The sequence below is a fragment of the Sapajus apella genome, unplaced genomic scaffold (assembly GCF_009761245.1).
Source record: "Sapajus apella isolate SASKATOON/1434 unplaced genomic scaffold, GSC_monkey_1.0 scaffold74, whole genome shotgun sequence".
In the NCBI taxonomy this organism is placed as follows: Eukaryota; Metazoa; Chordata; class Mammalia; order Primates; family Cebidae; genus Sapajus; species Sapajus apella.
Window position 1 is genome coordinate 4,683,219 of NW_022437014.1, and position 16,875 is coordinate 4,700,093.

Genomic DNA, 16,875 nt, shown 5'->3' on the forward strand with positions numbered 1-16,875 from the left:
TAGAAGGGACTTTCAAGAGGGGGTTTGCCCTTTCTTGTAAAAACACACCCAGAAGGCCCTTGCCAGATGCCAGTACCTTGATCTTCGACTTGCCAGTCTCCCTAGCTGTCAGAAATAAATTTCTGTTCTTTATACATTACTTGGTGTCAGGTATCGTGTTACAGCAGCACAAAACAGACTAAGACAACTGTCCAGTGCAGATAAGAAATGGGCAGAAATATGAGGAGCCTTAAATTCCAGAGTAAGAGAATCTATACTTAACTTTTTAAGTAACGGTGACTTTGGAAGTCACACATATACCCTCCTTTTCTGCTTTGCATGGTGGCATTTGGATACCACCAAGGCATTCTTTCTTTTCTATAATTAAGATGGCAGCAACCTCAGCAGAGAACTTTCACATAGGCTGGAAGCGGATCTCAAATAGAAGATAAGAGGATTATCTGTGAAAACTCCTAGTGCTCAGCAGTGACATCTTTAAGCTAACTGGCTCCCCAACACAGCTAAAACTACACTCTGCAAGGATACAATATCCACGCAGGGTGTACCCTCATGCAAATAAAACTGCCTTTGCGAAAATTCTAACAATGAGAAAATTATGACAGTGAAAGAGTGTATGATCTAACCAACTCCATCTTGCTTCTAACCTCCAAGCTGTCCTTGTTTATTCCTGGGCATAGGCTAACTTTGGGGAGAATTTATAGTTTAACTTTGAAACAAAGATGGTAACAGCCCTTTTGTGAAACAAACCTCCCTTCTTGCCTAGGGACAAGTTTGCCTTTGTAGGACTAATAAATTAGCCACTACAAGATTAGAAATTATGGTTTAGGAGTCACCGTAGCCAAGGCTGCATGATTCCGGAATCTCTCAAATTGTTCCTAGGGATAATATCACTGTTGTAAAATGTAAGATCAGTGCTTGAGATATTTTGCAGACCCTGTGTTCTGAAGTACCACAGGGTTGAGCCTGTGGTGAGTAATCTGGCTCTACTAGTTTTATGATCCCACCTAGGAACAGAAGACACCAAGAAAAGCCCACTTGACCCCTACAATTTCATCTCTGATCCGACCAATCAGCACTCCTCACTTCCCAACCCCCTACCCACCAAATTATCCTTAAAATCTCCAGTCCCAGACGTGGGGGACCACTGATTTGGGTAATAATAAAACTCAGGTCTCCCATACAGCCAGGTCTGCGTGATTCAAAAACTCTTGACTGCAGTTCTCCTAATAGATTGGCTGTTTCTGGGCAGCGGGCAAGGAGAACCCATTGGGTGGTTCCAAGAATGCGCCCATGCTCTGAGGCTAAGTGCTTACAAATGCTTTTGTTGCTGCAAAGTGAAAAGGACAAAAAGACAATAGATATTCTTTAGTGAAGGTGAAAAAATTTAAGAGCTGGCTGTTTGAATAGGTAGGTGGCTAAATTTGAGAAATAAGAAAGATATAAATGTTTCCATGCTCGGGCCAATCCTCCTTGTGAAATTCTTGAAGACAGGAAGGCATAAACTACTCCTTTCCCAATCATAACAAGTTGTGACTATCACAGAAGTAAATGGCAAACTAAAAACTATGTGTTAGTGATTTGTATTCATTTAGTAGACACCTATTAAACACATACCATGTGGTAAAGTTGGTAATAAAGGTAGGGTGGGTTGCCAATGAGTGTTTAATAGTGATAAACTATATTCAATTAAAAAAAAAAACCCTTCAATTTTATTTCTTAGGAAGTACACAGCTGTCCTAATTCTAACTCTCCCTTTGAAAGCAAGCATTCATCATTTGAAATAGCTCTCTCTGTCCCTACTATTGTTCACCGACATTTTCTACATTTTAGCATCAGACCAAGTTTTAGAAATTTTTATAGCTTCATTATCCTTTCCTTCTATGAGCTGCCAAATGGCTCTTGTTTCTTTGCCTCTCAGTTTGTCCAGATAAAGTTTGTGGCTCACACAAACTGAGCCAGGTAGGTGCCAATAACTCCAAAGGGGGAAAGAGGTGAGTAAAAAAAAAGCTAGAAGTCTTTTAATGTTAACATTTTATTTAAACCAGTACAAGCACCATGCTTAACAAAAGACTATCCAAAATAAACATGCAATATGAACTAGCAGAGACTGAAACCACAGCTTAAGAAGTTGTGCCAGTTGTTGGTTTTGTTGAACGATGACAGAGAACTGTTAAAATTCACAGGACTAAACCATTAATGTTTCAAGCCTCCTGAATGAGATTATATTGGACCATCTAAATCAGTGGGAACTGCCCTGGCATATTAATGATCGCAAACAATATTCAAGTAATTATATGAATTATACTTCAAAAAGCAAGATAATACAATTTCTATCACAAGTTTACTGTATATGAGCACTGATTTGAAATGTCAAATGGCATAATAAAAACAAATTTCTCAAGAATATTCAGCTTGGGACCATTGGTTTTAAGTGGCCTAGAAGATTATTACATTCTTCCAGAAATACAAAATAAGATTTGTCCAGAAATGTTTAAAACACATCCTCACAAAAGTCATAATGGCTCAAACGCTATAGATTCCAGTACTATCAGTCTATCAAACAAACAGGGAAAGCAACCGTAGTAAGAATACTTGAATTGATAGAATATGAGTTACTCTCTACTTCCACCAAATATCAGCATTTAAACTCTTATGAAAATATCTATTCATCACTAGTCCACATATGGATTAATGACATTGCTCAGGTTTTAAAAGTAATCCAAACATTTTTTAACTACACCTTCCTTAATATCAGTATGGACTGGGGGAAAACAGCCAAATTTAATTTGGCAATAAACTCCCCTAACTGGAAATTTTTAGCTAAGTGTCAGACAAGGATGCAGTTTATGGCTACATTTGACTCCTGAAAATAGGAGATAAAAAGGGAGGGAAAAGTGCTGACACACATTTTGCCACACAGATTATTTAGTAATGACAGTAAAAAAATTTAGCAACACACTCTTAAATAAGAGCATGTTTAACTGCACAAGGCATTTAGCAAACTTTTAGAACTAGACAATTTGAACATTTATTTTAGAAGTCAATTAAACAAAAACAATCAACTTTTTTCCTAATATAATTGCATGAATACCAGAACAAAGTGATCACTATTCAAAACTCAGACATTTTGGAATTTCAGCATAGTAACCTGAGAAGTTTTCTTCATGTGTATTTTTGCTGTCATGGAAACCACACTAAATAATACTGTGATTACCAGTTGGTTCTATTTTGACATTAGATACTATGCAGAACTTATGGAGGGCCAACAATTTCAAAATTAACACTGACTGAGAAGACCACGCAGGAGGGTCCCAGGAAAAAAGTTGCTGCCTAAAAGGAAAGGTTAAGATTTAAGGCTGAATGGGAATGGTTGTACCAGAAAGATACGGAATGTAAAAACTGGAATTATGAAGTCCGGAGTTATTATTTGGGGGATGGTAGAAAAAAGACACTAAATAGGAAATAACTTGAAAAGAACAATGCGAAATCTAGTAAGATGAAAGGGAAATCTATATAAATGTTTGAGAACACTGTAGAGCATGGGATTTGTAGATCTCCCCATCGGACAGATGAATAAAAATGTTCTACTGATCCTCTAACCTCAATCTGTTATCTTACAAAAAACATGTTACTGATTAGAAGTCAGACAAGCTCAAAAAAGCATGGTTTATCACAGCTCTTTGCTCCTGTTAAAGAGAGTAGGGGAACTAAAAGTTCTAATGTATGACAGGTTAATATTATCTGACATTATGGAGAACCTCCAAGTTTAAAAATAAACAAAACTAAAACATGCAAGACAAAATAAGGAGCTTCATTAAGTTCCTTAAAAAATACATTCTTGCAGCACTAGTTTCTCTTATTCCTGCAAACCAGGTGAAACAAAATCTCATTTCCTTCATTCAAAAACATTAAAAACACTCTGCACTCACTTGAGTTACTTTGCATTACTACAGAATTATATGCATGTTACTCTCCAATATCAAAATACCTGTTTAAAGAATTCTTAAAACTTCCTGGGTGAGTTCTCAATCTCTCTCTCTCTCTCTCTGCAAATTGGAATAATGAATCTTTTCCCTCCAAGAACCAAAACAAACACCTACTCTAGCACTTCCTCATCTCCAACTTTCTATTGCTTCCTGACTTCTAAATTAGTGAAGCCAAACAGTGTTGGGAACAGAATATGTTCTATTCAATATCATGAAAATTCCAACTATCTTTACTTCTCACAGATAAAATGCAAAAATAAAATGCAAAGAACATATGAATGGAAAACATGCCAAAATTTAAATTTTGCTAGTTTTGAGATGACTAAGATAAGAATTCACTCACAAAATTTAGTTAGCCTTTAGTCTCTAGACCTATTATCAAATTAATGTTCAATGGTTACTTATATATTTGTTTTTACAAGTATGCCAAATAGCAGAATCCTTGCTTCATGCCAAGAATACCATCATCTAACAAGACTGGTTTAGTTAACTATTCAGGCATCCAGTTCAGAGTATCTTCTGACATTTAGGACATAAGATGTGATTTCTATTTATGCGTTAATGTTATTAACTATGGCCAAAGTTTTAAGTTAACTTTTTCCTATGGCACAAAACTAATCGCAAGTATACCCAAAATTATAACTCTCAACTGCCATATATTCACCATTGCAAGCAGATAGTTGGAATTTTTAAAATATGAAGTTGACTTTATTACAAATTTCAGATATACACATTAGAAAATTATTTTATTTGGACCCTTTAAAAAAGTATTAATTTCACCAAATCTGGAATACTGGCAGTGTAAAAGTCTTAAACTAACTTTAAAGCTAACAAATCAAAGGCACAGTATTAACACATTTAAAATAATTAGTGTTCACAGGACATTAAGAGGTGCTTTATAAATAAGTGTTATTAACCTAGATTCAAAACTGTCTAGAAATGACATAAAAGGAACGAAGCCCTTGATTATTACAACCCACCAATTTCTAAGACTAAGATGCTATTTTCCATAAGGAGAAAAGCTAACAGTCATAACTCTATCATAAAATCTAACTTCCCGACCTTAAAAATGAGTGATTGATGAACACAGTTTCTACACTAAATTAAAAAGATACAGGAACCAAAGAAGATACAGAATTGATCAATGTACTTATAATGCAGGTTACACTACAGTAAAGTATTCATGGCTCAATCCTGGGTCACTCAAGTCTTTGACCCCAAATTAATTTCAATGATTTGACAAGTGATAATATGCTATTTTCATAAATAAACTGCTAATATCCAGTATTTGTCAAAAGGAGGCAACAGTTGTCTCTCACAATCTAATATATCCACTCTCCAATGGTGTCTGTAAATAGTAACAAATTCTGAACCTTAAGTTATAGAAATTAGTCACAAGAATGCAAAAGTCCCTGGGGAAAAGTAGTCCACCTAACAAGTACCAAAATAAGGAGACACTTTACAAAGTTTCATTACTATGAAGATGATTTCCTCTTTGTTCAAACTTTGCACAAATGAAGAATTTTTCTTTACTGCAGGAAACAAACTGTAAGTAACAGTGCATTTTTAGGCATAAATAAGTATTTATGTCTGGTTCCAGTATGGTAAGGTTAATACATAAATACTTTAAAAACACAGAAGTTCACATTAGTGGAAAAATCCAAGTTTCTCACGTAACCATTCTTCAGTTAGGTCTTCAGTATTTCTTATTTCAAATACCTTAAAAAAAAAAAAAAAAAACTTAAGTCATACTTTGATACTCCAAAAAAAAAAAAAAAAACAAAAAAAGAAAACAAAACAAAAGGCAAACACATTACATATTTGAGCATAAATATCAAATTGTGCTTCCTTTCATATTGGTCATGACTTAACCTGTGTAAATCAGATATACCTTTTAGGTAGTACCTTACTTCTTTTAAATGCTAAGTACTCAGTTACCAAAGAACAGCAATCAAAACAGCATAAAACCAAAACTACAATCTAAATAAATACATAAAATCAAAAGCACAAATCTACAAATAGTCTAAAAGAGCAGTTCTGTAAATCTTATCTCCTAGAAGACATCCCAAGTTTACACAACTAAAATCAATCTAGTTCGGAACTGAGGAACATACACTGGTCTTCTGGAGCCTGAATGTCAAATGGAAATATCAGGTGGGGTTGGAGATCAGCCACAAATCTCTAGCAAGAATCTGAATTAGGTCCAGAAAGTATAACGGCTAAAGAAAAACAACGTATTACAGAGAAAGAATGGGATTTGGAGCCAGATGTGAATCATAAGTCCTAGATAGCTAAATCCTAGCTCTGTCTAAATTTACCATTATACAACCCTGAGCAACTCATTCATCCTCTGGGTTTCCTATCCACAGAATATCTCACAGAGCTGTTGTAAGGATTCAGTAAGATTAACTGTAAAAGTAATTTGTAAAGTGTAATGTCTCAACTCCAGCACTGTAGGGCATGCCCAGGATTAGAACAGACTTGAGACTCTTAACAGCTCCTTAACCACCCAAATCGTTAGAGCAACTCGTGTTCCTGTGTTACAAATTAGGAAAAAGTAATGTCTATAAAGTGGTGGTCACAATCATATGGACTAAGGGGAAATAGCAGAGGGCACTTAGAGGCATTCCAGAGTTGACGATTAAGCACCTAAGAAGAAAATACTGACACTGTTCTTAAAATAAAACTTGAAAGGGAATATTGTTTAATACCGTTTTAGTAATATAACATTCTATTTCAAAACCTTAAGGGTATATATTTTTTCAACTTAAACTAATATGAAGTTAAAGTTTGAGAACCAAGTACCTCTCTTACCTTTACCTTTCAAAAATACCATAAAATAGGGACATATTAAATCTTAAAGCAAGTTCTCATATCAAATAGAATCTTCTAACTTTATTAACATTCTTAACAATTTTATATTTGGAAACAATACAATTAACTGCATAATACTGAATTCCAGCACAGAACTTGGTTCATTTTAGATTATGGTAAAAGATGCCAAGAAGCTTCAATGGTGACCTTTATCTATTAGAAATTATCTTATGGCAGATAAAATAACTCTCAATAGATTTAATAGTTGCAGTGGCTTTTTAAAACTGCCTATATTTTGAATGTGATTTCTTCCAACCAACTTATCCAAAAAACACTTTGGTTCAAACACTTCTATCTCATTCTATTTCCAATTACTAAAAGATTTTGGCTAACTAACTTCACCTGTATTTAAAAAATACCCCTTTTGACTATGTTAGCTATTGCTCTATAGTCTAAAGGAAGATATTATCTCAACAAGTAAGTCAAATACAAATGCCACCTTGGTTAGTTCAGCTGTCTGGACTAGCTTATTCTTACTCCCAGCATACATCATCTGTTGTTCAGGCTTACATCCTGGAAAAGAGAGATTAGTGTAGAAATGAGACACAGATTTTAAGAAAGTTATGGGTTATCATTATTTTTATTTTTAAAAATGACACATTTTGGATTTCTATTGAGTTTACAGAATGTATATGGGTTGTATTTTGAGTCCTACATTGCACACTGCCTACAGAAAGAGACAGTTAAGTTGTAAATAAGTCTACAGGTTGGTAAAAATAAAGATTCTAGACATTTGTAGATTCTGACTTTTAGAGCCCTGCAAACAATTAAAAACTTTCTGTACTGTCTTCACTTTGACACTAAATAACAAGATCAATTTTATGGATAACTAAAATAGAAAAGGTTTTGGGATGGTAGTGGACCAGGAGGGCAGGGAGATCTGTTCCGGTAAAAGTTTCTGATAAAAGATTAAAATATAAAAATAAAGTACTTCTGATATCTTAAAATGTCATTACATTTCAAAATCCTTAAAATATATGTATGACTTGAGTCAGCAATTACACATCTAGAAATTTATCCTAAGAATATAAGTTCTAAGAGATGATGCTTCATTCTTTCTAGGAATGCGTGCACACAGGCGCAAGGACACATACAGACACAGACCATCCTTAATTTAAGTTATTCGACATTGTCCATCTTTAAAAACAGCATAAAATTTGTCTAGTATAAAATGGCTGAATTGGATCTGAGCCAAATACGCATTATTTAAAGAAATTCACTTACCAACAGGACTGGAGAAAATAAAGCACAGAGGATATGAAACTCTTCCATCGTCATGTTGATATTTATAACTATATACAATGAAGGTTTTTCTCAAGTTAAAGAAACTAAAGTTACTGCCCTGAGACAGGTATTTACCAACACCCAGGGGGCTACTGAGCTGCAAGTTTCTATCCTATTCTTTTAGGCCACATCTTCATTATTATCTTTCCACAAAATTAAAGGAGTCCCAAGGATAAGTTAAAAAAATCATATAATCTCGCCAAAAAAAAAAAAAAAAAAAAAAAGCTTTAAAGTCCAGGCTTAATACAGATTATTTTCTTCTTAATTTTTATTGTACACATAATAAAGGATATAGTTCAAAAAAGAAAATTATTCATCGCACAAATAAACCAACTTTCATTTTTCTTAATCCAATATATGCATACTTATTTTAATTTGACTGTGATCATAACACAGAAGGATACTTTTAGGCGTTTAACAAATGAGTTCACAAACAAGTCTGACCACTAAAGAAAATCAATCTTTTAAAGCACTAAGAAAAGGATATCGAGGTTGTCGTTCAGGTAGTTCGTCTTTAAGTTCATCTGGTGAAATGCCCTGGCATCAGAGAGAAAGCAACTTTCAAACATTTTCTTACCCATAAGTCCTTAAAAGATACACCAAACACCCATTCTACTAACAGTTACATATTTATTACCATATGCTACAAAGTAAAATTTCATCTTACCAAATTACACATAAACTCAGGTTACTAAATTCTCAATCCAACAGAAGCCTCCTTCTGCCCACTTGGTTTAGCTCCATTTATTAACTAAATATGGGGCTGGGAGGCGCAGATTCTATGCTTATGTTCCAGCTGTCAGGAAATACTGAATGACATAAACCAGTATTTTAGCGGAAACAATAACATCTGACTACAGAAAAAAGAATTGAATTATTTTCACTCCAGTTACTTAATTTGACAAACTAAATACTTATATTGCAGGGTTTTAAGTACTAGTCAAGCAACTTACAAGCAAGTTATAAAGTTGACTCACTTCTTACTAGTTATATAACCCCAACTTATACCACTAATAATGGTACTTCACTAATGCTTTTAAAGAAGGTAGTTAAATTAGCAACATAACATACTACACAATTAGCACATGCTTTTCATGCATAACGAACATGTATTTAAAGGAGATTCAAGACTCATTTTAGAAGCACATGTAACTAATATAGCATCTTTTGAATAATAATAATTACTTAACTATAAAACTGTATTTAGTTCATTGAACAAACCTCAAGTTCCTCATCCAGTACCACCAGGCGTTTATCCTTGTCAATCTTCACTAAAATAAAAATCGAGTATGAGTAAGCTGAGATTCTAATGCGACCTTGAGCTACCCAACCCACACAATCTCAGCCTTTTTTCGGACATCTAAAATTAAAACATCAAGAAACACAAGTATATAACTCATTCAAGCTTTAGTTTATATTTGATTAGTTCGCTTTGCTTTTCAAGCGGTCAGCTTTTACCCATAATTCCCAATACCCAGTTTGCTTATTTAGAACTTTATGTCAATTTCTTATATTTCCTGTATATATGAATAACTCTGTAACTCAAATGCAACTTCCTAGATAATAAGAAAAAGCCTGAAAGGGTGACTACGATTGAGACTGGTCTATATGCAACATGGTCATAACTGCAAGGGAAAAAGTGCATGATCAGGGACCAGAATAGAGAAACCTCAAAATTCCTGGCTTCTCCAAGGTCAGGATTTCACGGCACAGTATTATTATTCTAAGAAAGTGATTAACTAAATAGAAGTGATATCTACATTCAACTATGTCTAATGTAATCCAAAGCTAAATCAAAATAAGTTTAGATACTCTATGCCTCTATTCTTTCCTGTTAGTCTGGCAAAGTTGACCATGTTTGGTTTTGCACCAATTTCATAGTAAATCCTGTGAGATATAACATAATCTCAAATAGCTTCAGCTTTTGCAGCAAAATGGCACAAACACACATTTTCACTTTGAAGAACTACATGTCGACGTTGTAGTATTTATTTAGAATGAAATCAGAATTCATGACAAGTTGTCATGACCTCTGGTTAAATCACATCTGCCAGATGCATCTCTGCTAAGCATGGTCTCTAGAGTTTTCCATTTTCACCCCCTCATACTTCCCCCATCTTTCTAAATCGCTACCTACATATTAAATACTGCCTATGAATACAACGGAAATCTGCATAATGTCAGATATAGCTCACAGTGGGAGAAGCAATATGCAAATCACTTTTTCCATTTTCAGAAGACAGTGCCACTTAAAAGTACTCTCCCTGAAACCAGAGTTCACGTCTACAACTGGAATAATATACAAAGTCACTCTGCACACAATGCTGAACTTTGCCATTTTAGATGCAGGCAAAGGTTTCTGTTTGAGGATGAATGGACGGGCTTTTTTTTTTTTTTGAGGTAGAGTTTCGCTCTTGTTGCCCGGGCTGGTGTGCAGTGGCATGATTTCGGCTCACTGCAACCTCCGACTCCCTAATTAAAGCAATTCTCCTGCCTCAGCCACCTGAGTAGCTGAGATTACAGGCACGCACCACCACATCCAGTTAATTTTTATATTTTTAGTAGAGACGGGTTTCACCAGGTTGACCAAGATGGTCTCACTCTCCTGACTTTGTGATCTGCCCACCTCGGCCTCCCAAAGTGCTTGGATTATAGGCATGAGCCATTGGCCAGGCTATTTTTAGTCCCCCAAGAAGGATGGGTTGGATGGGTCACTGCAAATGGAAATCCTCATTACCCAAGTGACCAAGATGACCACCTCCAGAGCTGTACAGGCAGCTGAGAGGAGAACTATGGGGAAGGTGGGACAATACACCTCTGTTTTGTGACATTAGAATTAGCTGCTACTTATTTTTTAAAGTGATCTAAAGGTGGCGCTGGGGAAATGAAACAGAAGAAGTAATATTGCGTTCCAAAGGTTCAGTTCATTCAATGTAGCTACAAGATTAAAAACAAACAAAGAACATGTAACTTGGAGGCAATCACTTTTAGCTTACTTATAATAGCAGCATTGTTCGTTTCTTTGCGAAAACGAAACTTTCTCAGCTTTTCCACTAAATCTTCAGCAACATCACAAACCACCAAAGACTCACTCTATAAAAGAAAAAACACATACATATAAAATGCTATGACTTCAATATATTACATGTTATATGTACAATATATATCATGTTAGTTATAAAACCTAATACCTTTATAATGCACCCTGACATTCACAAATGTCAATTAAGTGAATGCATTAAAGTAAAATATGTGAACACATAAAAGTATACTTTAACTTTTTCTTTGGCTAACGAATGTCTCAAAAACCATTCACATGATAATGTGCAATATCATCAGAACTGGAGAAGAAGAGAAGAATATGAGGAAAGTCAAGAATCACTGTCTGCTCTTAGAATGTAAGGCAAGCATGCTATTTTTATACAGTGAAGGAAGAACAGGAAAATAATCTGATTACACTTAGAATTAATAAACTCGTTTTCATCCTCACAATTACAGGGGATAAAAACAAAACAAGCAATGAAAGTGTTAAAAAACCTCCTAAGAATAAAGATCAATAACATTTCATATTATAATCAGAATTAAGGCCAATAGCATTTTATATCATAATTAAATAACTATGGAGATATTAAAAGGAGCTACTAAGAATGTGCAAAAGAAATAAAAGCTGAGACAAAAAAAAATACTGAAATTGATACCACAGAAACACAAAGAATCATTAGAGACTATTATGAACACTATACTCCCATAAAATGGAAAACTTGGAAGCAATGGATAACTTCTTGGACACACAGAACCTACCAAGACTGAACCACGAATACAAAAACTGAACAAACCAATAATGGGTAATAAGAGTGAAACAGTAATAAAGTCTCCCATCAAAGAAAAGCTCAGGATCTGATGGCTTCATTGCTGAATTCTACCAAAGATTTAATATACCACTTCTACTCAAACTATTCCAAAAAACTGAAGGGGAAAAAATAGCAACAGGTTCATTCTACAAGACCAGCATTACCCCGATACCACAACCAGACAAGTATAAAAAAGAAAACTATAGGCCAATATCTCTGACGAACACAGATGCAAAAATCCTCAACAAAATACTAGACCACCAGACTCAACAACACATTAAAAAGATCATCCACCATGATCAAGTGGAATTTGTCCCAGTGATGCAAGAATGGTTCAACATGAGCGAATCAATAAATGTGATACATTACATTAACAGATTCAAGAACAAAAATCGTATCACTTCAAGAGATGCTGAAAAAACATTTTATAAAATTCAATATCCTTTCATGATAAAAACCCTCAACAAATTGGGTATAGAAAGAACATACCTCAAAACAATAAAGGCCATATATGACAAACCCACAGCTGACAGCATACTGAATGGGAAACTGAAAGCCTTTCCTCTGAGTTCTGGGTGCCCAACTGCACCACTTTTATTCAACACAGTACTGGGAGTCCTAGCCAGAGCAGTTAGGGAAGAGAAAGAAATAAAAGGCATCCAAGTTAGAAAAATAGAAGTCAAATTATCCTTGTCTACGACAACACGATCTTATAATTAGGAAAACCTAAAGACTCCAATAAAAAAAAAAAACAAAAACTGTTACAGCTGATAAATTACATATTTATAGACACCAACAAGAAACAATCTCAAAAAGAAATCAAGAAAGCAACCTCATTTACAATAGCTACAAGAAAATCTAGAAATAAATTTAACCAAAGAAGTGACAGATCTCTACAATGAAAATTATAAAACACTGAGGAAAGAAATTGAAGAGGGCATACAAAAATGGAAAGATATTCCAAACTCAGGGATTAGAAGACATACCATTGCTAAAATGTCCACACTACCCTAAAGTGATATATTCAATGCAATCCTGATCAAAATACCAATGACATTCTTAAGGGAAAGAAACAATCCTAAAATTTGTAAGGAACCACAACGACTGTGAATAGCCAAAGCAGCCCTGAGCAAAAAGAACAAAACTGGAGGTATCACGGTACTTCAAAATATACTTCAAAACAATAGTAACCAAAACAGCATGATCCCGGCATAAAACCACACACACACACACAGGCCAACGAAACAGAATAGAGAACCCAGAAGTAAATCCACACATTTACAACCAACTCATTTTAGACAAGGATGCCAAAAACATACACTGGGGAAAGGACACTCTCTCCAACAAATGGTGCTGGGAAAACTGGGTATCTATATACAGAAGAAAATCAGATCCCAACTCTCAGCATATACAAAAATCAAATTAAATGTAAGATGTGAAACTATGAAACCACTAGAAGGAAACATTGGGCAAATGCTTCAGGACATTGGTCTGGGCAAAGATTTTTTTGAGTAAGACCCAAAAGCACAGGCAACTAAAGCAAAATAGACAAATGAGATTACATCAAGCTAAAAAGCTTCTCAGAGGAAAGAAAACAAAAGTGAAGAGACAATATACAGAATGGGAGAAAAAACTGCAAACTCTCTACTCAACAAGTAATTAGTAACCAGAAGATGTAAGGATCTCAAACAACTCAATAGCAAAAAAATCCAATTTAGTCCCAATAATAGTTAACATGTATCAGAACCTATGAGAGAAACACTGTGTTATATCCTTTACATAGATTTCCCTTCATGCTCAAAACAATCTCATGAAACAGATACTATTAATACTCCCATTTTGCAGGAAACTAAGGTTTAGAGAGGTTAAGTATCTTTCCCCAATTAAATAGCTAGTGGAGCCAGGATTCAACCCAGGCAAGCCTATCTTAACTCACTCTTAACCACTACAAAGGAGGTGGTGACACATTGGAAATTGGGGGTGGGGGTGGGGGTGGGGGTGGGGTGTGGGTGAGGAAAAAAAAGGTTACCAAGATAACTCCTAGGCTTCTGGCTTGTATAACAGATTGAATGACACAAACTTTCACTGAGTTAAGGAACACCGACAGAGACCAAGTTTGAGGAGAAAGAGCATGAGTTTTATTGACAAACTGAGGTGGCTTTGAGGGTGCCCAAATGGGGGAAAAGCTTCCCAGGGGATGTTAACTTAATACTGAAATATTAATATATAGCTCTGGAGCCGGGCGCGGTGGCACACGCCTGTAATCCTAGTACTTTGGGAGGCCTAAGTGGGTGGATCACTTGAGGTCAGGAGTTCGAGACCAGCCTGACCAACATGGTGAAACCCCGTCTCTACCAAAAATACAAAAGTAGCTAGGCGTGGTAGCACATCCCTGTAATCCCAGCTACTTGGTAGGCTGAGGAAAGAGAATAGCTTGAATTGAACCTGACAGGCGGAGGTTGCGGTGAACAGAGACTGCACCATTGCACACCAGCCTGGGCAACAAGAGTGAAACACCATCTCAAAAAAAAAAAAAAAAAGGACATATAGATCTGGAATGGATCTCAGAAGCCAGGTGTTCTGAGCTGCAAATTTACAAGTAATCTGAAAATAGGTGGTAAATGAAGCCATAGTTTAGGATAAAGAATACAGAATAGAAAATGATGGATTATAATAAAGCCTGGGACTACTTCGAGTATTGTCCAGGGAAAGGAGAAGAGACTGCCAGAGAAATAGACAGACCAATAGGAGAAGTAGGAGGAGTTCTGTATCCCAGAAGCCAAGGGGGAAGAATGAAGAAAATGCTTCAAAAACGAGCGTGTAACACTCTGGAATGCAGCTGAAAGGTCAGAAAAGATGAAAACTGAAAAGAATCCATTGGATTCAGCGACCATGACAAGATCTACTCGATAAAAGTGCGTTGGGACTTGACTAGATGGTCAGAGAGTAGTGTTTTGTTGTTTCTAATGAAATTTATGCATACTTAAAAACCTGATGGGATAGATCAAAAGATCCTTGATGGCGATTTATTTAATTCTCCACTTTATTTTTATGCTTGGGGTCCGGCCCATGTAAGAACAGAAGCCATAACCCCCAGAACCAACAAAACTAAAGCTTTTGACAATTACTTTAAGGCCCAGGGCCAAAGCTTTGGGTCGAAAGGTTTCCAACGGCCATAGGAAAGCAAAGATAAGGAGAAATCCTCTGTAGGAGGCTAGGGAAAAGAGCACACAGAAAAAAGCCTTAGGCGAGGCCGAGGGAATTCAATCAGAATGAGTCCTCCCCTGAAACGCCGCCAGGTGGAAGATGCTCGGAGCCCACCAACCCTTGGGACCTGGTCACGGCCCTGGCAGGGAAAGCGGGGTTTGGGGGAGCCCTCCGATGGGGCAGATCCCTTTCCCTCCGACCTACAGCTCAGAAGCTGAAGCCCTCCCAGAATGGCCTGGCGAGGCTCCCCCTTACCCGCCGACTCGTGGCCACACCCTAGTCCCATGGCCCGCTGGGCGGGTCTACCCCGGGCCCGGCTGGAGAACGCTGCCAAGGCGCGGTGGCGGAGGCCAAGTCTCTGGCTGCAGGCGCTAGCCAGCCGCCAGGAAGGAAGCGGACGCCGACCTCTTCTGGGCGCTGCCCGCCGCTGCCGGCTCCGGAAATCAGGAAAGCCCGGCTGGCCGGCTCGCCCAGCCCTGCGGCTCCCGCCCTCCCAGCGGCAACTCACCATTTTCCTTCCGGCCGTCAGCTGCCTGTCGCCTTCACTAGGGCGCCTTTCAGAATGGCTTGGCGGCCGCCTCCCTTCCTGCCCGGTGCCGGGCCCAGTCGCCCCCACCTATCAACGCAGCCTTGGCGGGCCGGCACGTGATGGCGGACGGCAGGAGGCGCGGCTCAAAATTAGCCAGAACGCGAGCGCCTGCTTTTTTTTTTTTTTTTTTTTTTCTTTCCCTTGCGCCCTCTAGAGGAGGATGCTCTGCCTGGCTGCAAGTGAGAAACAAACCCAAGGTGCCTCCTTAAAAGTCATGCCAGTTCTCCAGACCGTTTTAACTGTCTTCGAGCTCTGAGAGCATGGTCATGGTTGACACTAATGATTTCAATGGTAAATGTGTGTACTGACCGTAGCCTACCTTCCAAATCTGATCTCCCTCAAACTAGGCACACCCCTCCTTTCTTCCCACCCTCTCCAGAACCCCACCTCTGACCACTGCAGCCTTCCAGTACTTGGTTGATACATTCCCCTCACCCACAGCCCCCCCCACCCCCCCGACAGGGTCTCTCTCTGTTGCCCAGGATGGAGTGCAGTGGCACAGTTATAGCTCACAGCAGCCTCAAACTCTTGGGCTCAAGCAATCCTCCTACCTCACTTCCCGAGTAGCTGGGACTACAGGCGCGTGCAACCACACACCCGATTAATCTTTTAATTTTTTGTACAGATAGGGTGTCACTTTTTTGCTGGTCTCTAACTCCTGGCCACACGCAATCTTCCTGCACACCTCCCAAAGTGTTGGGATTACAGGCGTCAGTCACCACGTCCATCTCTCTTCTCCATGCAAGTTATTTACTGAAGTACGATTGAATGATGATTTGCGTTTCAATGAGCACTCTTTTGGGCCACTGCCTAAGTGAACATCCAGAAGTCTTTGTCCCAGATGCAGACTCAGTGGAACAAGTCCAGTATTGAATACGTTAAGAAAGTGATTTGGAAGAACTAAAGTTTAGGCTCTAGGATTCAACCGGTGCCTTCAATAAAACAAATTGCCTGGGCAGTACTTTATTTTGTTATGACCAAGGGTTATTGGTCTCTCAATGCAAATTGACCTGAGGACAAATAGTTTCTCCAGACAAGGTTTCATTGGAGCTTATGCGAGGGGATAAGGGAGGCAGCATAAGAG

The 16,875-nt window shown here is 37.5% G+C and overlaps 1 protein-coding gene across 3 annotated transcripts; it reads right to left on the minus strand.

Annotated features, from left to right (window-relative positions):
* Positions 1–2,013: 2,013 nt before the first annotated feature.
* GMFB (glia maturation factor beta) lies at positions 2,014–15,967 on the minus strand. Of its 3 annotated transcripts, none has more exons than XM_032251112.1 (7): positions 15,711–15,967; positions 11,141–11,237; positions 9,366–9,415; positions 8,632–8,681; positions 8,085–8,167; positions 7,300–7,373; positions 2,014–5,705 (listed from the first exon to the last, which is right to left on the minus strand). In XM_032251112.1, exons 1-7 carry the CDS (start codon positions 15,711–15,713, stop codon positions 5,634–5,636), a joined length of 429 nt encoding a protein of 142 aa, XP_032107003.1. In that variant the 5' UTR covers positions 15,714–15,967; the 3' UTR covers positions 2,014–5,633. The 3 variants fall into 3 exon arrangements, with proteins under 3 accessions (XP_032107003.1, XP_032107002.1, XP_032107004.1); XM_032251111.1 differs by having other exon boundaries at positions 8,085–8,170; positions 15,711–15,860; XM_032251113.1 differs by lacking the exon at positions 2,014–5,705 and having other exon boundaries at positions 7,309–7,373; positions 8,085–8,169; positions 15,711–15,862.
* Positions 15,968–16,875: the final 908 nt, after the last annotated feature.

Excerpts from the sequence above, each read along its gene's own strand:
- GMFB (XM_032251111.1), bottom strand. Across the intron at positions 7,374-8,084 it reads TATTTTCTCCAGTCCTGTTG|GATGTAAGCCTGAACAACAG; the intron begins GTAAGTGAATTT and ends TCTCTTTTCCAG. Across the intron at positions 5,706-7,299 it reads AGACAGCTGAACTAACCAAG|GTATTTGAAATAAGAAATAC; the intron begins GTGGCATTTGTA and ends TTTTTTTTTAAG.